General features: G+C 39.4%; 1 protein-coding gene across 5 annotated transcripts in view; it reads left to right on the forward strand.

Annotated features, from left to right (window-relative positions):
- Positions 1 to 1,537: 1,537 nt before the first annotated feature.
- The window catches only part of LOC127409876 (AT-rich interactive domain-containing protein 1B-like), a 178,445-nt gene continuing 165,576 nt past the window's right edge, over positions 1,538 to 14,406 (forward strand). For all 5 annotated transcript variants that reach the window (XM_051644797.1, XM_051644796.1, XM_051644799.1 and 2 more), the window contains exon 1: positions 1,538 to 2,557. In XM_051644797.1, coding sequence (XP_051500757.1) covers positions 1,553 to 2,557 — 1,005 coding nt within the window. In that variant the 5' untranslated portion in view covers positions 1,538 to 1,552. The remainder of the gene's footprint in view (positions 2,558 to 14,406) is intronic.

Consider the following 14,406-nt stretch of genomic DNA (forward strand, 5'->3'; position numbering starts at 1 on the left):
GGTAGCTGTGGGTGAGAAACAGATCAAAATGTAAGTCCTTTTTTACTCTAAATCTACACTTTCACTTTCAGATGTGAAAGTGAAACTAAACAGGCACCACATGTGGCTTTCAGATGTAAAAGTGAAAGTGGAGATTTAGAGTAAAAAAAGCACTTCAGATTTGATCTATTTCTCACTCACAGCTAATATATCGCTTCTGAAGATATGGATTTAACCACTGGAGTCATATGGATTACTTTTGTGTTTCCTTTATGTGATTTTTGGAGCTACAAAGGTCTGATCACCATTCACTTACATTGTAAGGACCTACAGAGGTGACATATTCTTCTAAAAATCTTAATTTGTGTTCTGCTGAAAGTGGAAGTCATGCACATTTGGGAATGCATGAGAGTGAGTAAATGATGAGAGAATTTTCATTTTTGGGTGAACTATCCCTTTAAGACTTTGTGCTGGCGTTTATGTGCGCTCAAATGTAAATACGATCATTCTGACATGACTTGAATGCACCATAACATTCGGTTTTTGTTTACATGTCAGGAAGGACTATTTCTTCAATTGGAATGATGACTTGAATTAATTTTGTTAATAAAATAATGTTTTATTTAAAAAGTGTATAAAGCAATGAGGCACTCGAAGCTGTGTTATATAGTGAGTATCTCCACATGTCGTAGGTTGTGCTTAACAATGTAATTTAGCCATGACTATATTCACAATATAGCACAGCCTCTTGTAGGTTATTGCTTGTATTACAATTTATTGTAGCAAATGAGACTAAATAAGCCTTTAGTTTGCATAACATTTACCCTAAATTCACTATAAATATTTAAAACAGATGTTGCATATCATGACATTTTGGAAGATTTTGTTAATTGGCCAAGCGGGTACATTTTAATCTACTGATTTCATTTATTAGTATTTCATTTTAATTATTTAAACTTATGTCATTATTAAATTATATATTTTAAAGTAAATTAAATTAATTCAAATATTAGCCTATTTAAAATGGAATGTATAAATCCTCAAATATCCAGTCCTTCTTTTCCCGCAGACTCGGCGCAGAGCAGTGGAGAGCCAGAGGAGATGTTTGATAAGGTGCAGAGGGGCTCCAGCGAGGGTCTTTAATGCATCTGCACACATTTACGCTGGGGAATGAAAACTTTGCATTTGCAAATAAATTCATTTTAATTTACTTAAAAGATATCGGAGTGTTTCTTTCACACAAAACATCAAGCGATGTCCCCAGTTATACGCCTATAGTCATCTCCCTCTGACTGTTTCAATGCCTTAGTTATTGTTTTCAAAACGTGCACTCAGCACAGGACCATCCATTGACGACATGTCAGCGGTAGCAAGGGCTCCATCCACTAAATCTAACGATGGTGAGCACGAGGAATCGGTGTGACGAGGCAGAGGATTGGGACAGCGCTACCTCAACCAATAATGTAAATTGGCATCGGCATGCGTCTTAAGTCTCTGCCCACGGCGAAAAAGCTTACGCTGGAAATAAACCTACAACACTTTTTTTCTCCCCCATTTAAGCGCGACTTAGAGCATGGAAACGGGTCTGGTCGCAAGTCATCAAGTGAAAAATGTTGGAAGCGGAGATCCCCCTCCTTCGACTCATCTTAGCACACCTCTACAGCAACAGTCGCAACCATTCCATCAGCACCCACAGCACCACCACCAGCGAGCCGTCCACAATCACAACATCAACAACCCAACACCCGTGCGCGGAGATCTGGGCAATCCACAACATGGAGAAAAAGAAAACGCTTTGGAGAAGCAGGTCGAGCATCACGCGCGTTTGCTGAATAAAAGTGACGAGGACGATCGGTCGAGCAGAACCGGGGGGTATCGGATGGGCAGCAGGTACGAGCACTCCAACTTTGGAACAACCAGTAACAACAACATCAGCAGCGGCGGCGGAAGCGGTGGTAACGCGTCGCAAAGAGGGAACAGCTCTGTTTCTGAGTTTAATCATTATTTCGGGAATGGAAGAGGAGGGCCTTGCTTTGATCAACATGGCGGACAACAAAGCCCTACGACGGCTTTAATGCATTCAGCACAGGGCAACATGGATCAAGTGCAAAACTCCCACGAAGGGTACCATAACACTCCATACAACCACTATCCCAGCTATCGGCCGGGGTACGGTGGGGCTGGATACGGTATGATGAGCCCATCACGGCAGGGGAACATGATGGGCCCAGGTACCAACTCGCCTGCTACTGCTAGTCATGGCAAGACTGTTATGGCCTCTTCTACCCCAGCTCCCGGAGCCAGCGTTGGGGGCTTTCAGCGGTTTCCCGGACAAAACCAACAGCACCATTCTGGAGCTACACCCACCCTAAACCAGCTTCTGACATCTCCGAGTCCGATGATGCGCGGATATGGCAGCGGTTATCAAGATTACAGTAACCCACAGCAGCAGTCCAGCATGAGTCTGGGCAAAGACATGAGCTCTCCTTACAGCCCTGCTGCCAGCCACAGCTGGGGAGCACAACAGAGAAACCATCCGGCTATGAGCCCTGGGAATAACGGCAATACAAGAGCCCAGGTGAATGTTCGCCTGTTGTAATGTGTGAATGTGTGTATCAAGTTTCTCTGGCAGATCTAGCTGTGGCCTGATGCAGTTCATAATATTAGCTTTCAGTGGAGTGCTTTTTATATTTATTAAATGCACATATGATATATAAGAATGATTATGAAGCAGCATGAGCTGTTTGGTTCTGCTTCGAATGATCTAAGAATATTGAGCTTGTGTTGAATTGAGTCGGCACAACATGTCTGTCCAAGGTGACTGTGCTAACGGTGTTAGCATCAGTTAGCCTGCGCTGACAGACACTTCATTTCCCCCCAAAGAGATGCCTAATATCGCGTTCAGATGTTTTGGGCCAGTTACATTCATCCACAGTGTAATTGTGTTTAAAAAAAAAGAAAAAAGAAAAAAAAGAAAAACGTTTTATCAAGCATTCAGAGTCATGCTATTGAATACATATAAGCGGTTATAATTTGAATAAAGAGCTCGTGCAGTAACACTCAAAAGATGGAACATTCTAGCATTAGACTCCTGCTAAATGAGCTGCGAGCGACTTCTCTTCGCAAGATCAAGTTTCAGTGGTGCAGAAATAAAGCGATTGTGGGGTTTAATTTTTTCCCCCGGATGAAATTGTTTTCATTTTTGAACTTTATAGCATGGACCGTCTGTATAAAAACTAGCAAGACAGTGCTGTGCGATATTGATTAGCATTGTTAACTGCTGTTAGCGCCATTGCGTCCTGTCTGACTGAACATAATTAATTTAACTTGCAGTAATGAACGTAATCACATTTATTTACTATAATCTGGCATTTCACCGCCGAGTTTAATTAAAACGATTAAACATTATCTATATTATCTGTACATTTTCTTAAACATAAGCCATAAAGATGCAATAAGGTATGATGGTGTATGAGGCTGTATGTATTTCTCAAAATATAGTGAACTGCCTAACTAGGCAGCATTTTTGGGCATCACAGGTCCCCACGAAACGGCTGACTCGGAACGCGTTTGATGCGCAAAATACTGTCTAGGTAGGCTGCTCACTTGCTTAATAGGCTAATAGGGATGGGTGATATGGCTACAAAAATTATGGCTTGATATTTTTCAGCCTGTTGACGATAATTATGTATTTGTTCTGAAATGGTTCAGAGGTGATCATTTCATCCAAACAGCCATTGCAGCCAAGTAGATAAAATATTTTAAAGGGGTTACTCATATATATATATTATATTATATTGTCTTATCTTCCCTGAGGTCCATGTTAGTATAGTTTTTTTGTTGTTGTTGCACCAAAACAGTCATAATTTAGTAATATATAATATTTTACCCACCCTGTCTCTGGCCCTCTGTCTGAAATGCTCGGTTTTAAGCTCTATGGCCCTTTAAGACGTAAATGTAAAAGCCCACTTTTATGTTTGGCTAACATCGTGCACCCCTTCCAATACAGCCATATTTGAAACACAATCCGAAGAAAATGAACAAACTCCACAAGACCATTCATAAAAATACATTTCAGAATAAACATATAACCCACATACATAACATATCATCTGAATATATTAAACTGTTCACTCAAACAGCACCATAAACTATCAAATAGTCATGACATATGAAATATTCATGAATAAAATTGTTTACTTTAAGTTTTGCAGTCCAGTAGTTTTTTTAACTGCACCATCTTTCAGTAACAGTTCCTTTACTAAGCTTGAATAATATTGTGATTGGTTCACAAGCAAGCCACGCTGATATGAGCTGAAAACACATACAATCCACGCTGAAATGTTCTGAATACGCAAACACAGTACAATCCATGGTGATGTTGGGTGCTTCAACTGGCTTCAACAGGCCAAAGCAGAGACGCTGGTCTTCACATCTCACATCTTTCATGTTTGTTTACACACAGGACTGCATGTGTTTCTCCCAGTCAGTGGCAGCAGGAGAATGAGACACGTTTTAATGCCTGTTTCATATCGTAAGCATGATCGGTGCGTGAGCAGAATGTATTTTTTCGGCGTCCCTGTTGACAGGTTACAGCATTCACATCGGAAGCGTCAGCAGTGCGTCAAAGCATAGTGTAAGCTGCAGTGCAGCGGGGGTTTCAGCTCAGTCTATTTTTGCAGCGCCACTCGCGCTCAATTAAAGTGACCGTGCACTGTTGATGGATAAAATGAATTTGATTTTACACAAAGTACACAATGCACAGTATAAGCATATATTAGTTAGGGATGTGCAGTCGAATACACCAGTATTCATTCTGAAATAATTATTTTAAAAGTAAAAATACGATTCAAATTTCGCAAAGTTTTGCTTTCCTACAGTGAGATACATGTTAAATCCTGAACACATAAACTAAAACTGGAAGTTATAACAGAATACACTGGGTGGCACTGTTGAATGTGGACACAAGTTGATCACATTTGATGAGCAAACTGTTCTGTCAGTACGTTTCGATGGACACCAAAAAGCAGGTTATTGCGAGAATGAGGATTACTTCAAGAAAGCTGAGTTCCTGTTTAAATGTACTGTATAAGCAGTGTACTCTTTACTCTCGTTTATGTGCAGCTCGTAAGAAAGCAGCGTCCCCGTAGCAATGTAATCCCAGCAACGTTTCTATAAACAACAAACACAGCATCCGAGAAAGACTTTGCTAGCTGAGGTAAGGGACATTCCATCATTTAAACTGGTGTGTATAAATGAGTATAGTTTACTGAGCATGTGGATATGCTTGTTTTTTCTCAACAAAAACATGACATGAGATACAATATAGACATAACTATTATATGCCGAGTGTTTATATTCGTCCTGTACGTTAAATGCGTCGGGTTAGGGTGGGGTTATGGTTAGGTCATCTACGAGTCATTTAGCACCAGGTTCTCCACAAACGTGCGGTGCATGATGGGAGAGGGGCGGCACTCATCCGGCCATGCCCCGGCCCCATCTCAAATGGCTCTCCTCGCCGGTCCCTCGCGGGCTGGCTATCCCGGACCAATCGGAGTCCTGTGGTGCTGCGGTATCGTTATGTTTAGGGGGGATTCTGATTTAGAGGCGTTCAGTCGTAATCCCACAGATGGTAGCTTTGCACCAGTGGCTCCTCAGCCAAACACACTCACCAAATGTCTGAACCTGCGGTTCATCTCATACTGAGGAGGATTACTATTGCAACAACACATCATCAGTAGGGTGAAATAACCTGTCTCACGAGAGTCTAGGGTCTAACCCTAACCCTACTTTATTAGCGGTTTCTTTTTCTTTGCGTGAGCTTAAATGCTTTCATTCTATACTGTTTTGTTTTCATACATTGCTTGTTTAAATGTTTTCAACAAAAAAACACAGGACATAATATATGTTTGTTTTGGATATCATTTTTTTTTTTTTTAATGGTGACGCAACCTTAATGATTAAAAAAAATATATATTTTACAACGTAATTGCCTTAATTTAAATAATAGAATATTCACGTATTCTTTTTTTTAGCTTAAATATTCGAATACCAAATTATTGATGAATGCCCATCCCTAATATTAGTAGTCTAGTGTGTCTTTATACTGTATGAATTAGAGCACATCTGAAAAACAAATGAAAACAATTTAAACCAATTTTAAATCAGAATTGCGGTTTATCATTTAAAACTTATGAGCCTGAAAATATGAGACAAAAACTGTCTTTTATGTACTATTAACATATAACAGTTCTTATAGGCTTCAGCAATACCCAATCACAGCCGAGTTTGCTTTCTTACCTAATTCATGTTCATCAATGGATGATACAAGACTGACTGTGGAGGTGGAGAAGCACAAAGTGCTCTATTTTTTACCTTTTAGATGCAAATGTGGGCCTCCTCATGTAAATAAGATTTCACGAATCAAGTTTGTAATACATATCAATGACCCACTCCTGATAACCATTTAAAAGTTATGGTGTTTATTAAAATATGTACTCACCATAGTAACAGAAATCACAGTATTTTTCTGTATAGAGCCGCTGCTGTGACGCTGAAATGGCGTAAAAGTTGTACTTGTACTGCTCTTAAAATGTGGCACACTTTGCCAGAAGCACATCAAAATGATCAAAGACATCCATCTAGTGCATGTTTACAAAATACCAACAATTAAAAATAGCACAGATGGGTGCAAAAATGGTCCAGGATGCCTTCAAAACAGCAAACAGCAAGATGAAAAAGAATGGAGGTCTCCATTTTAGAGGTATAACTTGACATCACATCTTTTAAAAGCAGAGCGAGATGCACGATAATGCTCAAAGCCATTCGTCTAGTGCATGTTTATGTAGAAAAATATTTAAATCTAGATAGGCACATGAAGGTGTAAGTCCCCTTTGGATGAATCTCCCATGACAAGCCAATCTCTCTCCTCTTCACCGGTGTGACAGACTGAGCACTAGTGGGCGGGGCCAAGGGTGCAATGATGAAAAATAGGCATAGATGTCTTGCTGAAGAGGCATTCATATGCAGATGTATTTGGTCCTTGTGACATCACAAATTCCACAAATTTCAAACGAGCCGTTTTTTTGTAGCTTGGTTTAATGAAATGCTTCTTTTCGATTAAAGGCTGATTTATACTTCTGCGTTGAACCTACGCCGTAGGCTATGCGTAGCTATGGCAGTTATGGCGTAGCCTACGCCGTAGGCTTAAGCGCACCTCTTCAACAATTTAACTGCACTTTGCATCGACACAGACCTCAACAGCTGTGATTGCTGTACTTTGTAACCAGACACTGCCCCCCAGGATGATAACAACAATATCTGAGGTAGCGTCACATTTTACAGAGAATATTTTAATATCTATGCATCATATCACATTATATTTGGACTCGGGACATTTAAAGCAATTGTCTCAATTGGGAGCTTCTGCTGTTTTTATGTTCTGTTTGTGTTTCATGAAGTTACAAGCGAAATGCGACAAAAGACGTGTTTACAGCTTATTAGAGTTGGGGTGCTCGAGTTTGGACTCGAGTCCGAGTCATGAGTCACAAGCTTGTTGTCAATGCAGGCAATCTCATCACTGTGCGTTACAGGGAAGACGCCCTCCTCCCTCATGTGGTACCCTTCCTGCAGGCACATCCTGACATGACCCTCTAGCATGACAATTCCACCAGCCATGATGCTCATTCTATGCGTGATTTCCTGCCATGGCCAGCGAAGAGCCCGGATCTCAATCCCATTGAGCACGTCTGGGACCTGTTGAATCGGAGGGTGAGGGATAGGGCCATTCCCCCCAGAAATGTCTGGGAAATTGCAAGTGCCTTGGTGGAAGAGTGGGGTAACATCTCACAGCAAGAACTGGCAAATCTGGTGCAGTCCATGAGGAGGCGATGCACTGCAGTACTTAATGCAGCTGGTGGCCACACCAGATACTGACTGTTACTTTTGATTTTGACCCCCCCTTTGTTCAGAGACACATTATTCCATTTCTGTTTGTCACATATCTGTGAAACTTGTTCAGTTTATGTCTTAGTTGTTGAAACGTTTAATGCTCACACAAATATTTACACATGTTAAGTTTGCTTAAAAAAAAAAAGCAGTTGAAAGTGAGAGGACGTTTCTTTTTTTGCTGAGTTTATATATTATAGGCTATATTGGCCATCCCTATAGGCTATGATTTTTAAAATGGTACAAGGCTAAAAGCCCGTTCACATTAACTAAATTTCTATCCAATATTTGTGCTGTTCTGTTATCGACCAAATAAAAACGTGTAAAAAATGTTTTGCGAAAATTGCTGTCTCCTGCTTGTTTCCATTCAAATGGCCTTTTACTGATAAAATGGAGTGTGTCATGACATCATTCTTTTAAAAAAAACGTTGTCGAATATGTTTTGGTTTAGCGCATAAGAAATCTGCCCTTGAGGCGTTTCTAAACAGAATTTTGTGTATATCGCAAATTGTGTAACTTTCGCATCCCAGATGTCCCCACATTTGTGTAAAATTAAGAGAATTGAGCCAGTTTATTGAAATTGGCCAGCTTACTGTCATTTTAATTTCACATAATTGCAATAGTAGGAAATATCAGAAGATGATGTCAAAATGGAGAAGTAGCCTGTCTGTATCTGGAAGTATTAGAAGAAATTGATTGGAATACCTGGCAAAATACAACAGAACTGGTGACATTAGTGAGCCTGTAATCCTTGTCCTGTTTTAAATTCTTGAATTAAAAATATGGACAATCCGTTAACATTGTCATTTTATTTGTCCCTGCAGAAAATATGTTTTGAAACACGGGGCTGCGGTGTCCGAACAACACATAAAAGCTTTAAAACTACTCTTCACTATATGACTCCGTATAGCTCTGTTATTTATGACTTTATATATCTGTCTCTGTACACTTGTTATGATTTATTTTTCTTTATTTAAGGTAATTAATTACTCCCTCCATTTCCTTTTTCTCTTATGTCTATTTTTATCAGTGTATTAATTATTTTGGCACTTTTGTTTAATCCCCTAAGCTCTTTTTGCTTTTCTGTTCTGAAAACTCTTGTCTGTTATTGCAATACAATAAAAAAAAAGAAGCATGTTTTTTTCTGGTGTTTTCTCATTGGCCAACATCCACTTAAGACACACGGAGAACTTAAACAACCATAAATAATGGGCTTACAGGCTGGAGAGGCTATTTTTTACCAGCATATCAATCGCACGGGGATTCATTCAAATGGGTTACTTTTACCGGGCGTTTTATGTACTGCGAATGCGCAGTACATAAAAAGTCTGGAAAAACTTACATCAAGAATAAAGGTAAAGCCTTTTGTCTTTAACGAAATTGAGGAAAACTCGAGTCTCGTCATCAGTCCTAATGTACTTCTCTACTATGCTGTTTGTTGTAAGGAAAAATGTGATGTAAATTCTGTCACGTGACACTAAATTTTTTGCATTATTTGCCATTTTTCTTGACAAAAACTTTTTCCAAATTAGTTTTTCACAACATTTGATGTGTCGACATTGGATTTATGTGCTAAACTGAAAAATATTGTGTCGACATTTTTGAAATTTTATAGATCATTTGTGTTTCCATCAGCTTTATCGGTAAACAATCTTTGGATGGTTATTGTCATTTTCAATGACAGCTGGCGACAGGAGCGACAGCGAACTTTGGAAACAGGATTTAACTTAATGCAAATGCTGAGCAATATCGCGCAGTGACTACCAATTAGAGAAGAAAGTGGAGCTCACGTCTTCTGTGATATAATGGAGCTGAGTGCAGGAAAAAGGAGTTGTTGTTGTCATCGATTTCACTTCTATATCATTTGTCTGTATCATTCTATATCATTTGGATATAATAAAACAATTATGCATGGAAAACCATGTCAGAAATTGACGGCATTCTGAGTGAGTTTGACTGATACAATGAAAGATCGTTCAATGAGCATTGCTGCAGTTTATAACACTTTCCCTTCCAGAATGCACATTTTTGGTGGGATGATGTAGATTGGATTATGTACCTGAAATTGTCAGCATTGTGAGTTTAGTTTGTACATTAAAGATGCTGGAAGCAATTTTTTTCATGGAAAGGTATGCAAAAACTTTTCCTACTCCCTGAAAGATAGTAATGAAATAAGTGCCCTGAGATATCTCACTGATCTCTGTGACAACTCTAGACTCTGTAAACAACAAACAAAAATGTGTCTGCAGTCCGCAGACAATGGTGCTTTCTGCCTGTCAATTGTTTTGCACGTTCTCATTGTATTAAAGTTGCAGCGAATTATTGAGGCATAATGCATTTTAATGCCATGTTGTTCATAACAGTTGTCAGTTATAGGCGCTATTTTACTACTGTTGTTTTTAACAACCATTTCTGGTCTCAATAAATCTCATTTTGGTATATTTGGAGTTCGGGGATTTGAAAAGAGGGGTTGTGGCTAATCCAAAGGCTCAGTCTCGTGGAAGTAGAATGGCTGAAATCACTTACAGCACCTTTAACAGAGCGCAACAGTCTGGTTACAGAAGTACAAATCCCATTCCTTTTTTCCATAGACAAATTGATTTTCAACGATCACTGATAAGACAGATCTACCTTGAGCTCCGAGGTTGTTCATTGAAGATATTTGCTTCCATTGAATTCTGTTTCAACTTCATTGTTTAAAAATCGTGTTTGATAGCACGATTCATGGTAAACAACTACATTACCCATGGTCCAGCAGAGAAAGCTCCACCAATCAAAGAACCGTGGCCAACCAAGCCCACAAATCTTGCCTCGGAATGACCGCACACTCCCATGATGCACAGTGAATTACGTAATCGAGTCGGTGTCTCTTCACCTCTAAACTACTTATCTGTCAAGGAATGTAGCGGCAGGACCCAAACTCAGAGTTGAAAAATAAAAGGGAATTTTTTTTACTAACAACAAGGCAAAACACAAACCAAAACTCCCACAAGGTGGAAAAACAAACACAAACTACCCCATAGGGGCAAAAGGTAATGCAGGGTTGGGGCAGAAAGCAGCGGTGAACAGGACCCACAGGACCGGGTAGGAACCAGGTGGGGGAAACAGGACCGACAGGGAAGACTGAAAACACAAGACTGGAAACAAGCCTACTGGCACACGTAGGCTAAAATAGGGAGAGAAATCAAAAGGTTAACAAGACAGGCAGGAGTGACTAATAATGGGCAAACATGGAGGCGGGTATGACGTAAGACAGAGAGACACGCGGCGATACAGAAACAAAACAAAGCCACATGCTCTCGCAAGACAACAAAACACCCGAACGACACCAAACAAAGCGATGCCACCCATTCTCACACTAAACGAAACCTAAGCGTACATCGCAAGGCAAATGGCACGCAATGCATGCAACAGGTGACAAAAACAGGACACGACACGACACCTGTGTGAGAGTTCGGCCACACGCACACACACACGACACCTTAGACCGAAGTGACCGAACCTCAGCACAAAGTGAAGACAGCTCGCGACCCAGGCGCGCAAAGTGAGCGCGACGCGAGGTGCACGCGTTTTCGCGAGAGACAGACAAATTGTTGATGCGAGTGCATGCTGCCAAGATGACATAAGTACGATATACCCACATCAATAACAGACAGACATGGAGCATGAGTGTCCGGATCCCGACACAGACCGAAACCAAACCAGATGGGAAGTCAGGATCCAGACACCGTGCTCCCAACATAAAACAAGATGGACCGAAGAGCGCATGGCAGGGAATACAAACGAAACCGTGCGCTCACACAAAGACTGACAACAAACAAAAGACAGACATGGAGCGATGATGCCACGGTCCTGTCAGACCAAAACCCAGACTGACAGAGTGACAGGACCCTGACGCTTATCTGTTTGTACATATCGGAATATTTTGCAATAAACTTGTATGTCTTTTTGTCTAATTTTAAAATACTTCTTTTGCCTCAAAACAAAGTTCATGATGTTGTGATTTACCTTGGAGCTGGTTGGTTTGGTGCATGGCTTACAACTCTTTTATGAAAGATTTTATGAAAAGCCTATGCAAAAAATAAATGGGAAAAATACTTCAGGAAACCAGTGTTGACTGAAAAAGTGTTACTGTTGCGCTCTATAGATTGTTCGTCTTGTTCAAAATATGATGCATTGTGCACAGCTGCAGTTTAAACTTAAACAAAAAAAGCATACACTACATGACTTGTTAATAATTATGCCTGTTTTTACTGAAAAACCAGTGCACAGTTACTCTTAATTATTCGCAACCTTGATGTTTAGAACAGAATTCTGAGTTATTTTAGTGCCGTACCTGTAACTGAGCTTCTAATGTGCTTGCTGCTCATATGTTTATGCATTCGTTTTTTTTACATTTTCAGATTGTATGCTTATTTCCCTTTAAATCAGCACGTAACCAGCAAAAAAACAGTCGTTACAGCTGCCTTTAGCGTCGTCCCGTTTCAAACATAGTTTCACAAACACTCTTCCCTGCAGAATGGTAATTATTAGAGTCAAGAGAACTGCTCCTTGTCAAACTAGAATGATATCTTAGTTTCACCAGCAGTACATCTCATCTGTGATCAGGGCCTGTATTCACAAAGATTTTTATCTTACCACTAGGAGTTCTCCAAAGAGTTCCTATTTAAGAGATTTTGTTTAAAACCTACACTGTAAAATCTAATTAGTTGACCTTACTTAGATTTTTCAAGACAATCAGTTTGCATGCTTTTTCTAAGTAAATGTACTTATTTGGCTCTTATTTGGTACTTATTAAACTGAACTGAATTTTTTTAAGTAATGTTAACTAGTTACAAGTTAACTTAACTCATCTGTTATTAATGTATCATTGCTTTTATTTAATTATTTAAATTGGGTACAGTATAATGGAAATTAACTGGAATCTCGGTTAGCCATACGGCACATTGTATTCACCTCAGTACTTCTTAATCTTATTAATTACTACACATACATTTGTAAAGTACAGTTGAGTAAAGAAGAACTTTCATAAGTTTTACAAGTCCTATAATTGTGGAGTGACATGCCCCTAAATGTTTTGCTCCTGAATATCCACTTTTAGCTACTTTTAGCCTTAAAGGGATAGTTCACCCAAAAATGAAAATCCTCTCATAATTTACTCACCCTCATGCCATCCCTGATGTATGACTTTCTTTCTTCAGCAGAACACATTTGAAGAAAAATAGTAAAATATCTGAGCTCAGTATGTCCTTAAAATGCAAATGGGTTGTGATTAGACCTTTTAAAGTTCCAAAAATCAGAGACAGTCAGCATAAATATCATCCATATGACTCCAGTGGTTAAATGAATGTTTTGTAAACTAGAGGTCGACCGATATATCGGATTTACTGATTAATTGGGGCCGATTGTGGCGGTTTTTAACTATCGTAAAAAATTAACACTGATAGTCTCTGATTTTTTTGATTAATTCCTCCCTGGCCAGCGCTGGATGGTTCTACAATCTGAACTTGGTTCTGCAGTTTAATGGCGCCTTCTAGAGGTTAAAAAAACAATCACTGACTCGGAGTGGAGTTTGTTTTGCAACGTGAGTAGGCTGTGCAGAGAAAGTGTCGCTTCAAAAGTGGATTTAAAACACAGACAGAGAAAAGCCAACGTAAGTATACAATTCACATTATTATTATTGTCATGGTACAATAAATCAACCATTTAAGACAACCAAAGGTGGTTTCATAATTAATTTGTTTATAACTAATCACTGCACTGAAGAACTGCATTGCCAACATGGTGGAGAGGATAACATTAGAGCTAACATTAGCTGTTTGAATGATTAGAACAATGTTAAAAAGTTACCTTTCCTCTTAATTCGCCGTTCTGAATAAAGCGTCAAAAAAGTACTTAAAAAGTATTTAAATATTGATCTTTTTTGCACCAAAAGTGATTGTTTCACTTTAGAAGTCAATAATTTAACCACTGGAGTCATATGGTTGACGTTTATGCTGACTGTCTGTGCTTTTTGGAGCTTCAAAGGGTCTGAACACCATCTACATCGACCTACTGAGCTAAGATATTTTTCAATTTTCTTCAAATGTGGCTGATGAAAGAAAGTCATCTGGGATGGCGTGAGGGTGAGTAAATGAGAGAATTTAAATTTTTGGGTGAACTAACCCTTTATGATTTTTGGTGAATATGGGCCCAGATTTTCTCAAGTTATGGCCGGTTGTGCAGTCCACCAATAACATTCAAGCGACAGAAGTAGGAACGCCCAATAGCGACTTCACAGTACAGAGATGATCAAAACCCACTGACAAATTCGCTGGCCGTGTAAACGGGGCTTTACTAGGTTTTGAGAGTATTATGCCCAAAATGTTATTTAGGTAGACCGCTCACTAGAATTTGGGACTATAGTGCTGAAAAGGGCTGTTTAAGTAGGCAGCTCACTAGTTTTTAAACTATTATGCTATGAACATACTGTGTATATAT

Source organism: Myxocyprinus asiaticus, chromosome 19, assembly GCF_019703515.2.
Source record: "Myxocyprinus asiaticus isolate MX2 ecotype Aquarium Trade chromosome 19, UBuf_Myxa_2, whole genome shotgun sequence".
NCBI lineage: Eukaryota > Metazoa > Chordata > Actinopteri > Cypriniformes > Catostomidae > Myxocyprinus > Myxocyprinus asiaticus.